At 38.5% G+C, this 22,861-nt stretch overlaps 2 protein-coding genes across 2 annotated transcripts in view; one reads left to right on the top strand and one right to left on the bottom strand.

The window, feature by feature from the left end:
* Positions 1-16,036, bottom strand: part of LOC139651114 (complement C3-like) — a 45,388-nt gene extending 29,352 nt beyond the window's left edge. The window contains exons 1-14 of the mRNA XM_071527959.1: positions 16,005-16,036; positions 15,711-15,749; positions 11,133-11,313; positions 10,232-10,397; positions 8,520-8,590; positions 7,334-7,425; positions 6,700-6,782; positions 6,384-6,471; positions 5,131-5,233; positions 4,525-4,639; positions 3,218-3,333; positions 2,952-3,095; positions 2,201-2,416; positions 1,259-1,459 (exon numbers count right to left, since the gene is read on the bottom strand). Of these exons, the coding sequence (XP_071384060.1) occupies positions 1,259-1,459; positions 2,201-2,416; positions 2,952-3,095; positions 3,218-3,333; positions 4,525-4,639; positions 5,131-5,233; positions 6,384-6,471; positions 6,700-6,782; positions 7,334-7,425; positions 8,520-8,590; positions 10,232-10,397; positions 11,133-11,313; positions 15,711-15,749; positions 16,005-16,036 (1,647 nt within the window). The remainder of the gene's footprint in view (positions 1-1,258; positions 1,460-2,200; positions 2,417-2,951; positions 3,096-3,217; positions 3,334-4,524; positions 4,640-5,130; positions 5,234-6,383; positions 6,472-6,699; positions 6,783-7,333; positions 7,426-8,519; positions 8,591-10,231; positions 10,398-11,132; positions 11,314-15,710; positions 15,750-16,004) is intronic.
* A 5,983-nt stretch (positions 16,037-22,019) lies between these two features.
* LOC139651113 (complement C3-like) overlaps positions 22,020-22,861 on the top strand; it is a 37,049-nt gene continuing 36,207 nt past the window's right edge. The window contains 1 exon segment of the mRNA XM_071527958.1: positions 22,020-22,247. Within this exon segment, the coding sequence (XP_071384059.1) occupies positions 22,020-22,247 (228 nt within the window).

The raw sequence follows: 22,861 nt of genomic DNA, 5'->3' as shown, positions 1-22,861 counted from the left end.
CATTTCTCACAAGAAGAAGCACAGATCCTGTACAGACCCTTATGATGCCCTCAGCTGTGCCGTGGGAAAAACAGTGCAAAATTTTCACGACTTCTAAAACTGAATTGAAGACTTAGAAGCAGTATTTAACAGTATTCAGGGACTTTTGAGAATGTGGAGAGTTATCTTGGAGAGAGCGAACTTCTAAAGAATGTACACACAGAGAAGCATTGTCAGTGTGAGATGTGCTACAGTATGCGCCTGATGCAAAGCCATTGATTAAGACACACCTGTTTATTTTCCAGCTGATTCAATCGTCTCTGTACTATAGGCTATTAGCACTGTAAACTTATGGGATATTTATCCATTCTCCCTCCTGATGTCGTACTTCACCCATAAGATATTATATCAAATGCATCATGAAGGACACAAGAACGCATATTGAGAGAGACCCAAAGTAACCTTGAAAGTAGAACTGATTTTTTTTTTTGGAATCGACTCCGTTTCTGATTCCCAGTATTGGGAATCAATGTAGTCGATTCTAAGAGTCGATTCCAGATAAACATTTTTGTGATTCTTGATTCCAAAAACGATAGGACATAGGGGGTGTAAGCAGATCTTGTACAATAGATCTGCAGTGCAATATTAACTGCCAACATTGTTTTGTTGTAAGCCAGTCTTTTGACGCAAATTTGACCTTTTACTTTGCTTTCATCTTTCTCTAAACTAAAATACTGCCACACTACCGATGTGTGTGGTGCAGAATTAGGCATTTTCTTGACAGTCAGCAACAGTGTCTAATACCTGGTCTAATCTCCCCCTCTCCTGCTCTCTCACTCTGTTGCTGGGCAAATTTGAGCCACTTCAGACACTTATCAGAGTCGCCAGACAGGAATTTGGCTCTCATCCACTCGAACATGCACATTTTCTGTACTGTGTGGAATTGACTACACAGCTTTGGAGTCGCTGCTTGATTCCCAAATGCCTGGAATCTAAGAATCAATTATTTTTGGAATCGACTCCCAACCCTACAACCCGTCTTTTTCTGCATGCTGACCTCTGACCCCAGAAAACCAGAAGCCAGATTTACATTTCAGGCATTTCAGGTCTGGGGTCAGTGTCTTGCTCAAGGACACTTCAACAGGACACATGACTGTTGATAAACACACCATGGGTTGTTGCGGTGATCAAACCTGTGACTTTTCGGCTATGGGACGGTCTCTCTAACCACTAAGCTGCCCCGCTGCTGGTTATTCCTCATGATGAGCTGTGGACTCACCCCTCCTACACAAGAATCTGCCACATCCACCCAGATGGAGTCGGCCACCACCTCCGCCCGTCTCGCCCAGGGAACGGTGTAGAACGCCACGAAACGGAACGACGGCATCATCTCCGTGGTAACTGGCAACCCAACGCTGGTGATCGCCTGACCGGTCACATCCAGTCGCTTAGCAATTATGATTTTGCCTTTGTTGAGTACCTGAGAAAGTTGATGTTTGGGGGAGGAAGTCAAGAAGATTATATCGTCTCTGAATTTTCACATTTTGATATTTTCAGTTACAAGCAGTCATGGTGTGAGATTTGGTTGTGGAAAGGCTTGATTAAAAAATGGACAAAATTCAAGATTCAATTAAGTTACACAATGTTTAAACAGTGATAACTACTAGAGGTTATACAGTTAATTTAGTTAAATTAATGATTGCCAGTATTGGCTAATGCTGTACCATCCAAAATTCATGAAATTATGTATATCCTGTTAGCCTTTTAATGCTGTTTAGCTTTATTCATGTACAATTGCTTGTATCTCTTTTCTCATCTGAAGTACAAACCCAAAGGCAAAGACAATCTTCAATACCATTTTATTTTCATAATGAACTCCAAATGCAGCACCTTCTATCCTGATTCTCTTATGTTTAAAAAATATTTAATGTAGGATTAAGTCTTACATATTTTTCTGAAAGAAGCTGCCAATGGCGTGAGATAATTCCACTTGTTGTAAATTAACTTTTTTTAATTGAATGGCATTATGTTGATTCTGTGGTGGAATGGTCCTTATTTTCAAGACACTGACAGTTGTTTCAACAGGATTCTTTAAACAAACTGTATTGGACTCAAGTGAAATGATTACATCCCATTGGCAGATTTTTTCCCCTTGTTTTGGTCAAAATCGAAATTTTTTGACCAAACACTACATTAAATGACTTGTGGGTGCTGGTCTCACCAGGTAGGTGAGGTCTGTGATGAATTCTCTGTGGGTCTTGTCTGCAGCGCTGATGGTCAGCTTCAGGGCCAGTGTGTCTCCTACAGACACCATGTTTGTCCCTGTGGAGATGTACAGGTAGTTTGGATGTTGTGGGTCGTGGGGGATGTAGGGATCCACAGTGACCTGGTGTTTGGCCTGCTGCTCTGGCTTCAGATCCGCCTGTGTGGTCTCAGCCTAAGACACAATAGAAAAAAGGCTTGAGATAAGTTCATCTTCATAATCCCAAAGAGGGTTATCCTGCTGTCCAGCATCCACAATTGATGGTTGAAAGATAGCCTACTCAACCAACAATTTACACACTAGAACATAGGCTATTAAGTAGAAATGTATGGAATACAAGTACGAGTACTGATTCTGCAGTCCCACAGTGTATTCATGACAATGATGTACAATAGTTTCTGAATAAGGGAAAAGGATTGAAGGACTTGTGTGATTTAGCTGTGGAAGCTCATAGTTTAAGTTAAATTTTCACAATAATAGAACTTTTACTTATTTTCATTAAATCCATACTGCTCAATAAAGAACAGACATGCTTTGTTGAAAATGGTTTTCTCATATATCTGTGGGTGGATGATCAATACCAATCACTCAATGGTTTCTTCCAGTTTTGACTGCATGTATTGCCAAAGACACACACCAAGCAGCTGGGTGGAAACACTCTTTGTAACTGAATGACAGAAGCAAGCAGCATGCCTGTAGTTGTACTAACAGAGATGTTTTGTGTGCACAGATCCTTGGGCATGTTGATGGTGACTCTGGTGGAGCCGGAGGCGACGATCAGGGGCGTATCCAGCAGATTCACCTTGACCACAATGTTACGGGCCGGGGAACCATCATGGTGGCTCACCTGGACCTGGAGAGGTTGGGGAGAACTTCTCTTGTCACTTTAATCACCTGATTTCATATTTTACAGTTTGGTCTTTATCTGACAATGAATGAGCAAATGAAGGGTCAATGTCTTGCTCAATGCCTTACTATGAAGTCAAAGGGCAGGCCTGGCTTGAAGGACTTTGGCATGTCTCTGAAAGATAGGATGTAGGGAGACTCCACAATCTTAATGCCAGTCTTCTCTGCTTCAACCAGGTCATTGCCTACACAGGAGAAAAAGAAGAAGAAGAGAATTTAGGATATGAACCACAGTGAGGTCAAATAGTAGTAAATAGGCCGTCCTGATGGCTCAGTGGTTTAAGGTGCGTACCATGTAAACGCGGCATTCTGGGTTTGAATCTTTGTCGCGTCACCCCCTTCTCTCTCCCAATTTTCTCTCTATTTGAACTATCATAAGGCGAAAATGCCAAAAATATAATCTTGCAAAAAACAGAAATAGTAAATAGTAAATAATTCTTAATAACCACAATCCTGAATAATTTAACTGGGAATTACCTTCTCATATTTTGGCCAGAAATTATTTATTCATATAATATCGCTCTGCAAACAGTTCCTCACATGTTATGGAAGATAAGTTATGGACAATGTTTCAGTGCCTTAAGTTATGGACAATGTTTCAGTGCCTTAAGACTCCAAATATAAAATGTTTTATTAGTTTTGTGCTATGAGACATTAAATTAAACAGTTAATATGTTAAAAGTTGGCTACCCGTAATACAAATGGAACCATATACTGTAATTCCAAGATAACTATTTGTTTTAACTTGCTGTGGTAAAAAAACAACACAAAAAACAAACAAGACAAACTTTTGCTCTGTGACCTTTGTCAGTTGAGTCACACAGAAAAAAACAGAGTATTACTGGTATTGGTTTTGCTGAAAAAAACAAAACAACTTTACAGCACATCTAAAAACAGAGTTCACAAAGTGCTTTACAGGAAGGCAGAAAACGAACAGGAATAAAATATATAATGAGAAAATAAAAATAAGGAGCAGATGTAAGACAAACCATATGAAAATAATAAATAAATATCTAAAATTAAATCATAAAAAAGAAAACATAAGAAATATCACAAGATTAAAAGTGGGAAAGATCAGAAACAATTAAGCCTGGTTCCAGACTCCTGAATCGCATAGTCTACTAGCTTAGTCCTTGCCATTTAATTTTTTTAATTTATAATAAGCTCTGAAAAACTGTGGTTCTTTGGCTCCGCCCATTGAAGTTTAAATCAACCAATGAGATGTCTGTCTCCAGAGCTGCTCTTCCTCTGAGTTGTGTTTTCATAACTAAAACTCCAACCAAAGACTAACCTGCTCATGGCTTTTGGTTGTGTGCATACACTGCTGTGCTCCTGTGCATTACTACAGTACATGCAGGCCTACAGTAAGTGCTTACCTGACTTGGTGAGGACAGAGGCCTTGACATACACAGAGCTTCCCACCACAGATCTGATGTCAGGGTAAGCACTCCTGAGCTCCTCCATGCTCAGTTTGACGACTACTCCATTCAACTGCAGGACACCAACAGGTGGAATGGCAGTCAGTACAGTGCATAATTTCATTACAGCTATTTTCATAGAAAATGTCCACGCCAATGGCCAAAAACAGAGCTAAACTCTAGTTTATGTAAATTGCGTACGTCTGAGGCAAATCACATTGAGTGGCAGCCTGTTCCTGAAACTTCCCTGTCCAAGTTCCACCTGTCCTACCTGAGAGAGCATTTCAGAAAAATAACGTGTATGTATTTATAAGCTAAGTAGCTTTCAATCGAGAATTTATTTCAGAATGGGCCTAATAACACTGAATTTGCCTACACCCATTTCCACACCCACGAAACCTCCAAAATTTCTCCATGGTAGCATTGTAAAGCAGCAGAGGCGTTGTCAGTGGACACTCACTGTAACCAGTCATAAGTTGAACGTCCTATTCTGTCCTAAATATCTAGTTTTCTGGTAAATCAGTGAGAGTAGCGGGTGAATTCTGGAAAGTATCACTGACTTACATCAGACACCTGCTTCACAGTTGGTAACCTCCTCATCTCTTTGTTCATCTGCACCCCAAACACCACGTAGGCCTTCCCCTGGACTGGCTCCCCATACATGTTCCTGAAACACACCGCACCATTGATGCAAGGTTAGATCACAACAGTTAGCCAACCCTCAATTGTTTTTGTTGTTTCTAGTTTTCTAGATTCTATATTTAAAAAAATATCTGATTAAATCTACATTTCCGTACATCCTCCTCATAACAATGTGTGTCTGTGTGCGTGTGTTCTTGTATTCCTTACTCATGAGGACCAAATGTCCTCACAAGGTTTGAAAGATGAGAAAATCCACCAAAGTGAGGACATTTTGCCGCTCCTCACCTTTTAAGGGGCTAGTTTAGGGTTAGGGTTATATGGAATCAGGATTAGGTTTTGGTTAGGCTATTAATTATGGTTAGGCATGTAGAGGTGAGAGTTAAGGTTAAGGGGATGAATGTAGTCCTCACAAGTACTATTACAAACGTGTACGTGTGTATATGTGTGTGTGTGTGTGTGTGTGTGTGTGTTTTCGTAGTCCTATGCTTATGAGGACCAAATGTCCTCACAATCCTCCAAAGTAAGGACATTTTGCCACTCCTCACTTCTTTAAGAGGCTAGTTTAAGGTTAGGATTTGGGTTTAGGGATAAGGTTAGAATTAGGATTAGGTTTAGGCTAGAATAAGTGTAAGGTTATGGTTAGTTTAGGGTTAGGACTTAGGTTTACGGTTAAATTTATGATCATAATTAAGTTTAAGTTCAATTTATGGTTTTTGCAGTGTGCATGTATGCATGGTGTTCACGGTGCGTCTGCATGTCTCTCAAAAAATAAAACTGCGGAGGCCTCCGCAGACAACGCAGTTCCAAGACTATGATTGGTTAATGGTTACTATGTTCGTTGGTTACTAGGGAAATAGTGCAGTCACAAGCCAGAGGAGATGCTGCGCTCTCTGCAAACACCGCGCCGCTACCGCTTTTACAATGAAAAGGTGTCCCTCTGTGGAGAGAACGGCCATGCCGTGAACACCGTGGACACTGAACACACCGCAGAAACCATAAATTTGCCTTTAGGTGAGGTTAACACTTATGGTTAGGCATGTAGTTGTGAGGGTTAATGTTAGGGGTGAAGGAATGAATGTATTCAATGAAGGTCCTCACAAGTACTATTAGAGACGTGTGTGCTTGTGTGTGCATGAGCATGTGTCAATGTGTGTGTGTGTGTATATTAGACCGACCTGGCTGAGATCTCTACCTCCAGTTCAGTGTCGTCCAGCTTGAAGAAGGACTTCCTGGGAGTCAAAGTAACATTGAAGGCGGGGAGCACTGAAACACAACACGCCATATAAATGTACAGTATTATACAGTTACAGAGCATGTGAATAGCTTCAATCAAAAATGAGATATACAGTTGGAAAAATGTAATGCCTAGTCTGACAAAATGATTGTTGCAATGAAAGCCAAACTCAATATTGAATGTTACTGACGTGATTAGCTACCATGAGCACTTTACACAAACACACACTATACTACTATTGCTAAAACTTGACCTACCATATTTCTTCACCTCAAACTGGGAGCTGAAAGTGTTCTGCTGCCAGTGGTCAAACTTGGCAATCACCGTCCATGTTCCTTCACTGCCAGAGTCAGCCATGTTAGAGATGACACAAAAAAGGAGGAAAGACAATATTTGAGTTTCGTGGAGCATTTTTAAATATTATTGTCAAGTTCATAATGAAACCTTGGTCGATGAGAATGGCGCCCTCTATCTCATTCCAGTGGTAATGTAATGTAAAATGCTGGACATATTACCTTTAAAGCAGATTATACCACTTGAATTGGGGGATGCAGTGGCCTAAAAGAAGCATGCTTGTGACCAGCAGGTTGCTGATTCAAATTACGGGATTATATTGGAAAATCTGGATTATGCAAGTGCCTGAGTCATGCTCTCCCCTTCCTCAACAAATTACACTGAGATGCCCCTGAACAAGGAATCCCCAATTGCGTCCAAAAGTAGAAGACTGTGGTACTGGGTAGCCCCAAGGTGCGAATATGTGAAATATGTGAAATGTGAATGCTCAGCAAACAATCACTGGATAAATAAAGATTAAAATCAACATCCCAAATTCTGTCCTTTCAACTCAGTAGAAAGTGTTGTTGAAAAGTGAGTGAAACAAGTTCATCTTACTTGACAATCTCTGAGAGAGCCAGAGTTTCAGTGAAGACGCCATCAGCGGCTCTGGTCCTGGAGATCTGTTTGACCACGATACCCTTCGGATTCTGACACACACACACACACACACACACACACACACACACACACACACACACACACACACACACACACACAGGTCATCCTTAGCTAAACTAAATTTGAGCTAAAACTAACCAACTGTCTTTGTTTCATGTTGTTTGTTCCTTTCTCTTTAGAGCATCTTTTTGTGCACACTTTACATCTCATTATTGAAGAAATCACATTTAAAATGAATAAATTAAGCAATATTACATGAGAGAGTGTGCTTTACCGTCATTATTGGCACGACAGTGATGCGGTCAGGACCAAGGCACTTGCGCAAAGGTCTGTAAGCATCACTGAAGTGTAATAATGCGATTATACAACAGTTACCAACAAAATAAAAGATATATTGTATTATTCATATTGTGGGGCAATTCGCCCCACAATATGAATAATAAAACTTTTTGCTCGTGTTATCTCCATTTCCCTGGAAATACATGGGGTCTGACTAATAACTGGAAAACAATTAGTCACGTCAGTAGACTCCTATGTAATGGAACCTAGTTTACTACTCCAGCAAGTAGCCCGAGCCTTAGTAACGACCTAGCAACAGAGAAGATTTCTAGTCCCTGTTGAGTCAGCCAGCCAACTTGAGCTAGGCCAACTTGAGCTAGGCAAGGCAAGGCACGGCAAGGCAGCTTTATTTGTATAGCACATTTCATACACTGGGGCAATTCAAAGTGGAGCTAATGCTAATGCTAATGTTTTCTAGAGATTGTGGGATTTCCCAAACTGAATAAATACCACACATATAAACACAAAACTGCCTTGCTAGCTCAATCTTGTTGTAACTAAGATATCTGCTGAAAATATTTTTTTTTCCATGGACAGATTTAGCTACTACATCCATACTACCAACCCGGCACAGCTGATGGAGGATGCCAGAGTGTCTAGTTACATCAAGGCTGAACAGAGTTAGGTTATATTTAAATATATTGTATAATAATATATGGCGGAGTAATATTTTTAGTGATGAGGTAGGTGTGCTCTCATGCTGATTTGATCACGTTCTAAATGTCTAGTTTACCAATCAGATTGCTTGGTCGGAACTATCTGTTGTATAATTATCATTTGTCACCTGGAGCTCCACTGTGATGGAGCTGTTAAAGGCCTTGAAGGACGGAGACGACACGAAGGCTCTGCACCGCACTGGAGAGAGAGAGAGAGAGAGAGAGAGAGAGAGAGAGATGAGGCCGAAAACATCTTTGCTGCTCCCATTTGATGACTAAAGTTTATTATTTTGTGCAGCAGTCAAACATCATTAGGGATTGTATGTGTTGCACTCATGAACCTCAGAACTGGACTCAGAGTGGCATATTTGGTGAATGGTGTTTATTCTGAAAATAACAATTAAATGGTGAAGTGAGTCGGCTGGTAGCTGGTAATAAGTTATAGTTCACTATCTGCTGATAACTGCCAACTGACAAACAAATACTGTACAAATCATTGTGATTACTAATACAGAAATAATCAAAATATCAACAACAATATAAAATTATAATTACATTAGATTCATAAAACATCCCTGAATTACACTAACTTATTCATTCTCTGTATAAAATATCCAAAAATGATCATTCTCTAATGTAATAATGTTTCTACAAATTAATAACAATGTAACTCTACACTTTCATTCATAAAAACTGATTCACTACGTATTTACAACGGAAGTCCGCCCTGCGCCCTGTTACCATGGCGATGGTCTGAACACTAGTACAGCTGATCAGATGTTAGCGTCAGTGATCGCCAAAACTAACCCGTACTCTGGCTTCACGTTAAAATCATCTGGTAGAACAGTACACACAAACCCAAACAAGTAACACATGCCGGTGAATCAACCCAACCCTACATTTAACTCCAAATATTATTTTAAGTGGCAACACGACCGGCAAATAGCGATCGTTTGCTAACCTCGGCAGCAACCAACGGCTATTTTGGGTATCTTATCACAAAACACAAAATTTCCAAATAAGGGCATAATTAAAGTTTGTCTAGCTTACATACATTACTATTGTTTAATCAAGGTAATTGGTGACATTTCACTGACCTGAAAATAACAAATGGTGAAGTGAGTCGGCTGGTAGCTGGTAATGTAGTTCTCTATCTGCTGATAACTACCAACTGACAAACCAGGCGAGCTCACCTCACCATATCTGCATTCTAAATTCTGACTGCCTTGGCTAGCCATAAATCCCACATAAAAATGAAAAAGAAACATGGGGGGTGTATGTTTAGGAATTAAAAAATGCGCTATTGCATACATATACTTTCAATGTGCCATATATGCATAAGAGTGTATTACCACTACTACTACTACTGTTATTTCTACTAGGCTACTACTAAGGCTACTAGCACTACCACCAGTACTACTACAACTGGTACTACTACTACATAACTACCATTACTACAACTACTACTACTTTTACTACTGCTGCCACTACCAACAGTACTATTCCTACTACTAGAATTACTACTACTATTGCTACCAATACTGCTACTACCACAACCACCACTACTACCTCTACTAGTGCTATCACTACTACTGCACTGATAAGTAGTTTAAGTGGGTTTTGACTATCTTTACTGGAAAGACAAAATAGTTCCACTTTTTGCATTGAAGTGCATTTAGTAAAATTTTGATTTGAAACCCATACCAGTTTAACCCAATACAGAACTTTGTTTCGGCCAAAATGCCATTTGTGCTTTTCCGGCTCCCAGTCCTCATTATTGTTTATCCTGTTCTTTTGTTTCTGACTCTGGTGTTCTAGCTCCAGTAGCGCGAGTTCTCACCAGTATCTCCAGGATTATAGACGGGTTTGTCGGTCTGGATGAAGATGTAGCCGGTGTGAAAGGACACCATCAGCATCCTCTCCTCGGAGTAGTGGTCCTCAAAGTTCACCTTCAGGTACACATACTTGTCCCTTACCTCGTCTCGATTCAGAAGCTCTGACGGAAGCTGGGGTGAAATGAGGTTGAGACTCAGGATGATGAGGATTAGAATTAGAAACAGAATCAGAATTAGGATTAGTCAAGACAAACTGCTGGCAACCACACAAGATTAGGATGAAATATCTCTTTTGCTCTTGTTAGTTTTTCTATTAGAAAAATGTAAAGCAAGTAAGTCAGGCTATGTTCACACTGCAGCTGAAAGTGGTGCAATTCAGATTTTTTCCCCCCTCCCATTAGACACAGATCTAATGTTGTCTAATCAGTGGGAACAGCAAAAAGCTGCATGGACTCACGTTTTTTTAATTTCAAATCTGGCCCACAAGGATAAGTGGTACAAAATTAGATCCCAAGGCATGCAACCTAAATTACATGAGACTTGTATTTCAATGCTCAAACATTGCCATGACAACAAGTACATCTTACATCATTCAAATTACCACAGTTGTGGTAATTTTGCTGCATAAACCAGCTTGACTGAGTCAACATTGGCATGAAGGACAGGAAGACACAACAATGAAAGGAAAGCCAAATAGACAACTTGATTGTTATCCAGCAGAGAGCAATTTGAGCAGCAATTTGGTCTGAAGCATGAAGGGTTTGAAAAAATGAAAACACATGTACAGTTTGGATGTTTGGATCCTCTATATTTTAGTAGATACTGAATGACAAAATATGGTTAAAGATATTTTATTTACCAGAATACATACATCACATTATGGAATGGACCTCATTAAGTTGTCACCTGTATAGTCTTGAGAGCATGGAAGTCATTTTCTGGACCGAGCCAGATGGAGTCCTGCAGGAGCTGGAACGTCCTGGTGATGTCCTGGACGCTGATGGAGACGGTGACACTGGACTGTGCCTCCAGGTAGATGTTCTCCTGACTGTCGGCTCTCAGCAGGTCTGGAGCCAGCAGGGTGAACCTGCAGGAAGGGGGATACCACACTGGATTTGTACTGCACGCTTTTTCAGTACTACTACTACTACTTACACTACTGCTATTACTATTTCTACACTACAACTACCATTACCACCAGTACTCTTACTACTGCTATGTCTACTAAAACTACCACCACCTCTACTACTACTACTACTACTACTAATAATAATAATGCCGGTACTATTACTACTATATTCATATATGCACTACCAGTCAAAGGTTTGGACACACATATTCACATTTTAGAATAACAGTAAAGACATCAAAACTATGAAATAACACAGATGAATTAGAATTATGCAGTAACATTTTTTTAAACAAATCAAAACTATCTTATATTTTAGATTCTTGAAAGTAGCCACCCTTTGCCTTGATAGAAAGGTAAAGGCTTTGGAAAGAAATTTATACATAGGCATCAACTTCGTTATTTATATTTGTCTAAGAAACAAAATTCAAGCATTTAAGTATAAGCTTTTAGATCAAAATGTCTTTAAGATAATGAAAAAGATGCTGTAGTACATTCAATCAGGTGTGTCCAAATTTATGAATTGACTCAGGGATTATATGTTCCTTCGTCATTTTATACTGAGAGGATCCAGCATACAAGCATTTTGTTGCATGCAAGCATTTCAAATAAAAAAACATGAACTTGAAATTGTATTGCTAGTAGTAAAATTATAACAACTGTAACAACTTTACTTATAGAACACAATACAGAATGACAAAGTTCTTTACAGATAATAAACAATTATATAAACAATTGGTTAAAGAAGAATGAAACAGATGCATCACAATTTCAAGTGGTGTATATTTAATTTTTGAGCAAAACTCTTCAATTCTAGATAGTTAACATGTTTGAAACTGTCTGGATTCATTTGATAAGTAGGTAGCACTACTGTACCTTGGTGCAGCAGTGATGCGGTCCTTTGGCGTTTGATTTCTGCAAATAAACAGGATAAGTATTATTTGGTAACGCTTTACTTTACAATCTGCAAATTATGGTGTAACTAGTTTGTAATTATGGGGTGCTAATAAAATAACAATGCTGTAGTTACATTGTAACAAAACAAGAACTCCAGGAATTAAGGCGTAACAATTTTGTAAGGGGTAACAATTTTGTAATTTTGTAATGAGAGACTTATTAGATAGTTATATAGTATAACCATTTTCATAATTACCACATACTTAAAAAATAATTACAGGGTACAATAGCGTAATTGGGGGGACAAAACAAATGTTATTGGTACTTGTTCCCTGTAATTATGGAGTAACTACAAGTTGTGCGGGCTGTAAAATAAAGCAGTGCTTGTTCCCCTCTTGTTCACAGTAATTATACGATAAGTACAAGGTTGTCCCATAGTAAATACAGTTTAACAGAAAATCACATATGTCCATCTGACTACTTTGGTAATCGATGTTAGAATCGATGAGAATCAATGATCCCCTCTTGTTCTCTGTAGTTATGGAGTAAGTACAAGGTATGCTTCATTAGTACATCATTCGGGTAAGTTAACAACGTTACCTAACGTTAATCTTATGCATAACTACAGTGATGTTGTTGAGAACACGCAACGGCAAATTTTTGTTTATTTACTACTCCCCATTTGTACATTAACTATTGTATTGTATATTGTAATTAGCAACTGTTCAGTCCTAAAAGGGAACATTAAATGAATTTTATTGTGTGACAATTCAAAACTTTTTTTTGTCTTTTGAGGGATGATCGTAATGCCATATTATTTCATAACTGTGATTACAGGTGCCAATAGCTTCAGAGGGGGAGGACTTTGCGAAGTTCACAGCTGGGACAACATTGAAAGACTTATTGTGCTCAGCCTGACCTGCAAGAGAAGATGGAAGACCTGAAGAGAAGGTAGAAACTACTCCCCCTAAAAGCCAAATTTAGACCCTAAATTGTTTTATGAAAGGATTATGAAGGTTTTTATTTTACATTTTATATTTTAAGATTGACATTGATATTTAATCTCAATATTACATTCAGTAAGTTCTTGTATGTTCAATTAAGTCTGTTACTTTGTGTTGAAGTTCCATATTTTTGTGTATGGTATATTGTTACAGAAATGTCACCAAATAGCTGGTCTAGGGCCTCCTCTCCTAACATTGATTACCAAAGCAGTCAGATGGACATATGTGATTTTCTGTTAAACTGTATTTACTGTGGGGCAACCTTGTAGTTACTCCATAATTACAGGGAACAAGTACCAATAACATTTGTTTTGTCCCCCCAATTACGTTATTGTACCCTGTAATTATGTTTTAAGTATGTGGTAATTACGAAAATAGTTAGACCATAACTATCTTATAAGTCTCTCATAATTACAAAATTGTTACCCCTTAATTCCCAGACTGTTACGCTGTAACTACAGCATTGTTATTTTATTAGTACCCCATAATTACAAACTAGTTACACTGTAATTAGCGAGCTGTAAAATAAAGCGTCACCCTCAAAATGTATTTCATACTGTATTTATCTTTTCCACTGGTAAGAGAAGTCCACTTTTGGTTACTTACTTGTGGAGACCAAAGTATTTGTCAGTCGTCATGAATCTGGAATGCAAATTTTAACGTCATATTAATAAAGCGAATCTTGCGAAGCGAGTTCAGGCAGACAACTCACGTTGCGCTGCAGTCACGTGATACACACACAACTCATAGAGCTCTTATCAAGCACCCCCCTCTCAATAAGGTGGTCTATTTAAGCTTCCTGCACCTGCTAACACTCTTTAGCGTTGCCATGCTGCTGCTACGCTGCTCAGACTGCTGGTTCCTGCTGCTCAGTTATTGCTGCTGCTCACCATACATCGTTTCATCATCCCCACCCCAGGGGGAAGTTCCCTATATTGTCACTCCATGCTAGCTAGGTGTAGCCTATGCTCGCAGGGAGTGACAGGATCAGAGCCTAGATGCCATACTAAACTCCGTATATATATTTCATTCATTCTAAATAATCTGTTTATGTGAGTTGGCAGACTGAGATCAACATAATACAAGCTACAGTGTATATGTGGAAAAAAAAAAATCTTCTCTTTAAGCACACATACCTGTCACGCCAGTCAGTTTGTCTGTAAAGACAAATTGTTCCATCAGAAACCAAACTTCAAACATAAAAACTAAAATAAAAAAAGTCAGTGGAAATTTTTATTTTCAGTTACACTGATGCTGGGCGTATTTACTAACTTTTTTGTTTTGTTTGTATGTTGGTTAAGGGGTGATTTCAACAAATATTATTACACCGAAATGCCAGTGAAAAACCATTTCATGAACGGTTCAAACTTTAGTCCCGCCCATAAAGGCGCTGATTGGCCCGATTTTGGCCGTTTTTCCGATTGAGAAATTGCCGTTGAATAGAGCAACACCAGACCCTGAATCGCTCAAGCAAATCTGAAGAGTGGGCGGGTGGCGATTCAGGAGTGGAAACAGGCTACATGTTATCCTGAGCGGACCCAGCATACAAGCATTTCATTGCATGCAAGCATTTCAAATAAACAAACTTGAACTTGTACTGCTACTAATAAAATATTAATAGGCTGATTATCAAATTTACTTATACAGCACAACACAGAATGACAAAGTGCTTTACAAGTAATAAAACAACATAAACAGATGAATACAACAGGAATGAAATTAGGCAAAAACAGTTTACATAAATCTGTAAAAATGTGTTTTAATAAATGATTTAAAATATAACAGTAAGCAGAGAGTTACGCTTGTGGAGGAAGAGTGTAGAAAAAGAGAACTGATGAGTGATGAGAGAAAAACTGTCAATACTTTAACATATTAATATTCAAAAACATAGGCTGGACTGAATCTTAAATACAGAGGATCCAGTCTGTAGTGTCAAGTGTACAACTTAACATCCTATCCTTTAAAAAGAACCATAATTTGTTTAGATTGTTGCATCAATTCAAGCATTTAAGCATAAGCTTTTAGATCAAAATGTCTTTAAGATAATGAAAAAGATGCTGTAGTACATTCAATCAGGTGTGTCCAAATTTATGAATTGACTCAGGGATTATATGTTCCTTCGTCATTTTATACTGAGAGGATCCAGCATACAAGCATTTTGTTGCATGCAAGCATTTCAAATAAAAAAACATGAACTTGAAATTGTATTGCTAGTAGTAAAATTATAACAACTGTAACAACTTTACTTATAGAACACAATACAGAATGACAAAGTTCAGATACAGATAATAAACAATTATATAAACAATTGTTTAAAGAAGAATGAAACAGATGCATCACAATTTCAAGTGGTGTATATTTAATTTTTGAGCAAAACTCTTCAATTCTAGACAGTTAACATGTTTGAAAGTCTGGATTCATTTGATATTTGATAAGTAGGTAGTACTACTGTACCTTGGTGCAGCAGTGATGGGGTCCTTTGGCTTTTGATTGCTGCAAATAAACAGGGTAAGTATTATCCTATTTTCAATCCTGATAATAGCCAGAAATGTAGGAACCAGGGCAGAGATGGAAACACAACAACTTGTGGTATAAAGTCACATGGCAAAAGAAAGATTGTCCAGGTGAGATGATCTTACAGAAAACATACACAGTGTTGAGTTGAACTCAAACAAAAATCTAACTCAGAATTTATTTCAGACTATTATGTTTTCCACTGATAAGAGAAGTCCAGTTTTGGTTACTTACCTGTGGAGACTAAAGTATTGGTCAGATGTCATAAATCTGGAATGCAAATTTTAACGTCATATTAATAAACATAATAAAAGCTACGGTGTATATGTGAAAATAATATGTATTTTCTTTAAGTAGACATGCCTGTCACGCCAGCCAGTTTGAGTTTGTCTGTAAAGACAAATTGATCCATCAGAAAACAAACTTCTAACATAAAAACTGTCTAAACAGTCAGTGGAAATTGGAAATGTGAAACAGCTTACCTTTTAAATTTTTTAACTTGGCCATTGGAATTGCAGAAAAGTAAAATAAATAAAATGTGTTGTAGTGTCCACTGTGCCATGTTGACCGACTGGGTGGACTGTAGTCACTGGGAAGACAGCCTGCTACTATACACACACACACACATAGAGGTGTGGTTTCTGTGGCTCTCCTAGTGCAGCTGTTACCACAAACTGGGGTTCGGGAACCACCGGGGGTCCGGGAAAGAGTTCCAGGGGGTCCCCATCAAATCAAACTCTGCGCCATCGTCACCCGCAGGAAGTCAGAAGCTGAAGTCACGCACACGCATGAGGGAGCGGTTTCCAAGGTCACACAGAGAGAGGAGGCGCCAATTAGGCCACCTCAGGACAGGAAGTGGCAGAGACAGATAATAGTGGAGGCAGACAGGGGAGGAAGAGGGCAAAGGACTAATGAGGGCAAAGGATTGTGGGAAGGAAAAGGCACAGGATAGAAGTTTTGTTGGAGTCACTTCCCTGGTGGCAGACTAGAACGACTCAGACTCAGATCCTGGACAATGAGGCGGCTCTCTGTTTGAAAAGCTAAATGTGACTGTTTATGTTTTCTGTTAATGGAATGTGAGATTTAAACAGAATTGGAGATGCTCTTCACAGCTGCAGTAATGTCATACTGTATTGACTCCTGTAGGAAATTCTCATTTGTCTTGCCCCCTCCACAGGGAGGTCAGAGGTCAGATACTGAGCAGCACGCCCAGAGCTGGTAGGGATTCAAGGACAATCAGTGTTAGAAATTGTCTAAATGTAAATTTGTAAAAAGTCAGCTACCATTGTGGTCACAATGGAAATCACATTCTCTGCCAGCTCTTTGTCCAAAAGAATGTGTGAAATGATATATTTGATAATTTTAACAGTTTGATGGCTTGACGGGAGTCTCCAAAATGTGTTTGGAAACATGCAGGTGTCGTATCAGCTTTCATCTGACATTGTTTATAAGGCTACCTTGCAATCACTGCAAAGAATGCCTATGTCATAATGATGTGCTTTTCTGTTTTACATGCACACATGTTGTGAGATCTGCTGAAAACACTTTTGAGTGCAACTGTTAGAAACTTTGCAAGCTGAGCAGGGGTTTCTGGCACAACTTCACCTACTTCCAAGGTGCATGGAGAAGGGAAAAAGGTCTAAAAAGGTCAAAACTCCAGTAACACTTGTAGTATATAAAACAACTTTATTGTTAGACCAATGCGTTTTGGCTTGTGGCCTTCATCAGGGTCATCAGAAACTTTGCAAGCTCAAAAGGAAAAATCTACCCTAAAATACTTAAAACTGTTCTTGGTGATGTGCCTTACATTTCTGGGCCCATTTTGTTGTTTGGTGGTGTATTTTCCTTATTTTCCTTAGAAAATTGAACAAAGCTATAGCTACAATGGAGTTTAATAGTAGAAAATGTTCAAATCAGCGGTAAACATCAGGTTTTGGTGTCAGTCCCTCAGAATCAAAGAGCGAGGGCTTCTTTCTAGAGCCGACATTTTGCACCAAGAGACGTTCGACAATCATACAGGGAGAAATCCATCGTAGAAGAGGAGAGAGACCAGTTTCTCCACCCACAGGAGCAGGAGAGAGACCAGAATGCAATGCAGCAACAAGACAGGTTGTGTTTTGAGTAAAATACCACAGCTGTGATCTCAGAGATGCACCGATGTTCTGGCTGACTAGCTAGCTAACAGGTGAGATGAAACAAAATCTAAGCTATAGGAGCAAAATGACAACACCCATCTTTGAAAGCAACAAGTTTACACATGTTCTGTGGGGGTTGACAAAAGGCATTGTGGGAAATGTAGAAAATCAATAACTGAAGTATAAGCAGATAAGGCAGGTTGAGGGAAAGTGGGTTCACCAAGAAACACAAAATAACTCCTGGAAGGCACTGAACATCACAGATTGATGAGATCCAACAGTGTAAGAGGATCTGAGGGGGGATTTTTTTTCCTGTGAGGCTAAGTTTCCACCTCTATCCTCTCTGTCCACTGCAGGTTTATGTTTTTTCTTTGTTGACAGTGGAAAGAAACCTTCACTGCAGGTTCCAGACAGCGCTGTGAGTTTAGCACATTTTAGCACTCGAACCAATCCAATTGAAAGGTAAAAACATTTCTGCTTTGAGCTACAGCGCTGCAGATTACAGATTTTCAGTAACAGCAGCAGTAATGTTAGTATCTCTGACAAGCAATTCATACATGCATCTGTTCAGTGATGTTGAAGAGTGATAACTGATGGATGCAGAGTCTGCTGAGGTTCAGACTGTTATTGGTTTTATGTAACAGTGGATCTGGTATGAAACACACTGGTTAGTGAGTCATATTTGACTGAAACCCATATTACCATCATTGTGAAAATCTCATTGAAAAATAAAATACATTTTATTTAAAAGTTATTTTCTTGCTTGCTGAAATGTTCAGTGTTTCCTGAATGTTTATCACTTTCTCCATAAGGGGGCGTCTGCACTTAAAAATACACAAGTCACACTAAAGAAGCACAGAGGAAGAGAAAATGCTCTTTGATTTAAAAAGATGTTCCTGTCATATGCTCTTGAAATTAGGTATAGCTTATATTTTATATAGTCTATATTTATATTTCTGCCATGAGAAATAAATATTTATATAGTTTATTACTGTATCTCTGGCAGTGTCAACTAATTTTGAAAAGAACAAAAAACATGAAGTGTGAGGGAAGATTACTAAGCTTTGATCTATTACAGTTATCAGGACTAAATATCAACAATGAAAAGCAACAAAAAATCCCTAAACCTGTGAGATGTGCACCTTGCCAGTTAGGTCACATGGGATTTGAAGGTTGATACAGATATTTTTGTATTGGACCAGCTGATAGCTGATGTTTTGCATCAATATTCAGTATCTTCATTTGACCATTTTTTATTTTTGGACCAAATTCACAAGGATTCAGTGTTTCCCTTAGTATTGTATTGTCAGGTTGGAAAAGCCTCTGAAACTTCCAGTTTCAGGCTGGTCTTTCTAACCATTAGGACAGGGGTTCCCAAACTTTTTCATGTGAAGCCCCACTAAGTAGATACTAATTGGCCCATTGACCTGCATTTGATAAGATTTTGTCTGAAGGAACCCCATCTTTTCTTATTCATTTTCTTATTCAATATGGCTTGGTACAAAATGTAACTGTCTCTTTTGTAGGTGTGGAGGTAAAAATGAGGACACCTGTGATCAAAACATCATTATTTATTCTTACATTACGCTAATCTCTATGTAATGAATTAACAGTGAAACTACTACTCCTCATTTTGATGGGGACCCCCTGGAACTCCTTCATGGACCCCTGGTGGTTCCTCCACTTTGGGAACAACTGCACTAGGAGAGCCTGCTGGCCCACAGAAACCACACCTCTCCATTGATTTTGTGTGTGTGTGTGTGTATATGTGTGTGTAGCAGCAGACTGTCTTCCCACAGTCCACCCAGACTCCAGTCGGGCAACATGGCTCAGTGGACACTACAACACATTTTATTTCTTTTACTTTTCTGCAATTCCAATGGCCACGTTGAGAATTTTAGAAGGTAAGCTGTTTCACATTTCCATTTTCCACTGACTTTTTGGACACTTTTTTATGTGTGAAGTTTGGTTTCTAATGAAACAATCTGTCTTTATAGAGACTATATAGGCCTACCTAGCTGGCATGGCAGGTATGCGTGCTTAAAGAAAATATTTATATATATTTTTTTTTTTCAGATATACACTGTAGCTTGTATTATGTTTAGTATAATGATGTCAAAATTTGTATTCCAGAGAAATGGCGATTGACAAATTTTTTAGCTCCCACAGTTAAGTAACCAAAACTGGACTTCTCTTACCAGTGGAAAACATAAATACAGTCTGAAATAAATTTTGAGTTTGATTTTTGTTTAACTGAGTTCACCTCAACACTGTGTATGTTTTCTGTAAGCTCATCTCACCACAATCTCTTTTCTTCCTTCTGTTTTATTGTTTTCATATGTGCAAATAAATTAAATGCCTTTATACCGCAAGTTATTGTTTTTCCATCTCTTTCCTGGTTTGCACCTTTCTGCCTGCTATCAGGATTGAAAAATAATACTTATCCTGTTTATTTACAGAAATAAAAGGCGAAGTGACGGCATCAGTACTGTGCCAAGGTACAGTAGTGCTACTTACTTATCAAATTAATCCAGACTGTGTTTCAAAAATGTTAACGGTCTACAATTGAAGAGTTTGAAATTGTGATGCCTACTCCTACAAAACAATTGATACAATAATTTTCTCTCATCACTCATCAATTCTCTTCCCCTACTCTCTCTTTCCACAAGCTTCACTCTCTGCTTCCTGTTATCTTTTAAGTCACTTCATTTTTACAGATTAATGTAAAATGTTTTTGCCAAATAATAATTAATTTAATTCCTGCGGTATTCACCTGTTTTATTCTACTTTAAACCTGTTTACATTATTTGTAAAGCACTTTGTCATTCTGTGGTGTACTCTTAAGAAAAGTTGGTAATTAGCCTATTAGTATTTTATTAGTAGCAGTAGAAGTTAAAGTTAAAGTTTTTTTGAGATGCTTGTGTGCAGTGAAATGCTTGTATGCTGGGTCCTCTCAGCATAAAAAGAATTAGAAACATATAATTCACAAAAATATATATAAAATAAATTATATACAGAATAACATTAAAATAAAACAGAATTTAAGAAGAAAATAAAAGCGCATGAGAACATAATTGATGTAGTGCAAGCTATGGCTAAAGCATTGATAGTGTTCACCAAGCATTTGAGCGTCCATAATAAACATTTATTGCTACCAGAGAGTAAAATGTCCTGAGACAGTGGTCACAGGACATTTTAGCAGAATAATTAAAACAGTATATATGGTATTAGTAGTAGTGGTAGGAGTAATGGTATTAGTAGTGATAGAAGTGGTAGAAGTAGTAATAATAATAATAATAATAATAATAATAATAATAATAATAATAATAATAATAACAATAATAATAATAACTTTATTTGTATAGCACTTTTCTAAAAACAATGTTTACAAAGTGCTTTACATACAATAAAATCCAAAAGCAGCAATACAAGAAAATAGGCATAAAAGGTAGTATATGAGGTAGACAGGTACAACTAAAAATAAACAAACAAACAGAGATACAATTAAAAACAGGTCGAAGTTTACATAAAAGTGTGTGCCGAAAAGAAATTATAAAAAATAGGAATAAAAGGTAATACAAGAGATGAACAGGTGCTACTAAAAATAAACAAACAAACAGAGATACAATTAAAAACAGATTGAACTTTACATAAAAGTGTGTGGCGAAAGGAAATTATGAAAAATAGGAACAAAAGGTAATATAGGAGATAAACAGGTGCAACTAAAATAAACAAACAAACAGAGATACAATTGAAAACGGATAGAACTTTAAAGAAAAGTGTGTGCCAAAACACAAAAAGGCAATAAAATGGACATACAGGTACAAGTAGGCTACACTACCGTTCAAGAGTCCGGAGCCACCAAGAACCCTCCATGCCCCCGAAAGAGACCGATACCCCAATCCACCAGGGCAGCACCAAACCGATCCGAAACACAGCCGAGACACCGACAATTCCACAAACCAATACCTCCACTCCAAACTACTAGTAGTAGTAGTCCCAGCACTAGTTTAGTAGTAGTAGTAGAAGTAAGTACTACTGGTGCTAATGGTAGTCATAGTAGTAGAAATAGTAATAGCAGTAGTGTAAGCAGTAGCAGCAGTACTCAAAAAGCATGCTGTACGAATCCAGTGTGTGATCCTCCTCCTGAAGGTTCACCCTGCTGGCTCCGGACCTGCTGAGAGCCGACAGTCAGGAGAACATCTACCTGGAGGCCAGCGGTCTGTCCGCCCCACTCACCGTCTCCATCAGCGTCCAGGACTTCAGCAGGACGTCCCAGCTCCTGCAGGACTCCGTCACACTTGGCCCGGATAACAGCTTCCATACTCTCAAGGCTATACAGGTGACTTGCCAGGGTCACGGCTGCGACTTAAATAGGTCTATTCCATAATGCGATGTATGTATGCTGACAAAAAATATCTTTACCTATAGTTTGTCATTCAGTATCTCTAAAATATAGAGGATCCAAACTGTAAATGTGTTATAATTTTGTCAGGGGCTTAAGTTACCTACCATCCATATTTGGAAAAGCATGACACCTACTCTTACAACATGATAGATAGCACAAAATTAAACAAAATATGGTACTCTGAAGGATAGCAGACTTAAGTCTCAAGTCTAACTTAAGTCCCTGGTTGAAAAGAAAGTGAACACTTCTACAGTCATGGGTATAAACTGTGGGCCCCGCCCCTCTAGGAGGAGCAGCAGGTGTGGTAATTGAAGCCCATTTTGGATGATTCGGTGCACCTGTGTCTACTGAGTTTATTTAAATCCCTCTCTGCTCTGCTCCAGTGCTTGGTCTTGGTGATTTGCTTACCGGAGAACACAGTTGCCATCCGGAACCTCAAGACAAAGTTTTCACTGTCTAGTTTTGTTTTCTAACAATGTTTGGGCTGCTGCATTTAAAGACAGTTGGATTTTTGAGTTTGTGTCCAGTAAAGACCTTTACTACCACTC

The sequence above is a fragment of the Centroberyx affinis genome, unplaced genomic scaffold (assembly GCF_046629955.1).
Source record: "Centroberyx affinis isolate AG114_WGS23_722 - 3 ecotype Tasmania unplaced genomic scaffold, CSIRO-AGI_Caff_v1 ptg001596l_1, whole genome shotgun sequence".
Lineage (NCBI taxonomy): Eukaryota > Metazoa > Chordata > Actinopteri > Beryciformes > Berycidae > Centroberyx > Centroberyx affinis.
This window is presented reverse-complemented; position numbering and strand designations above follow the sequence as displayed.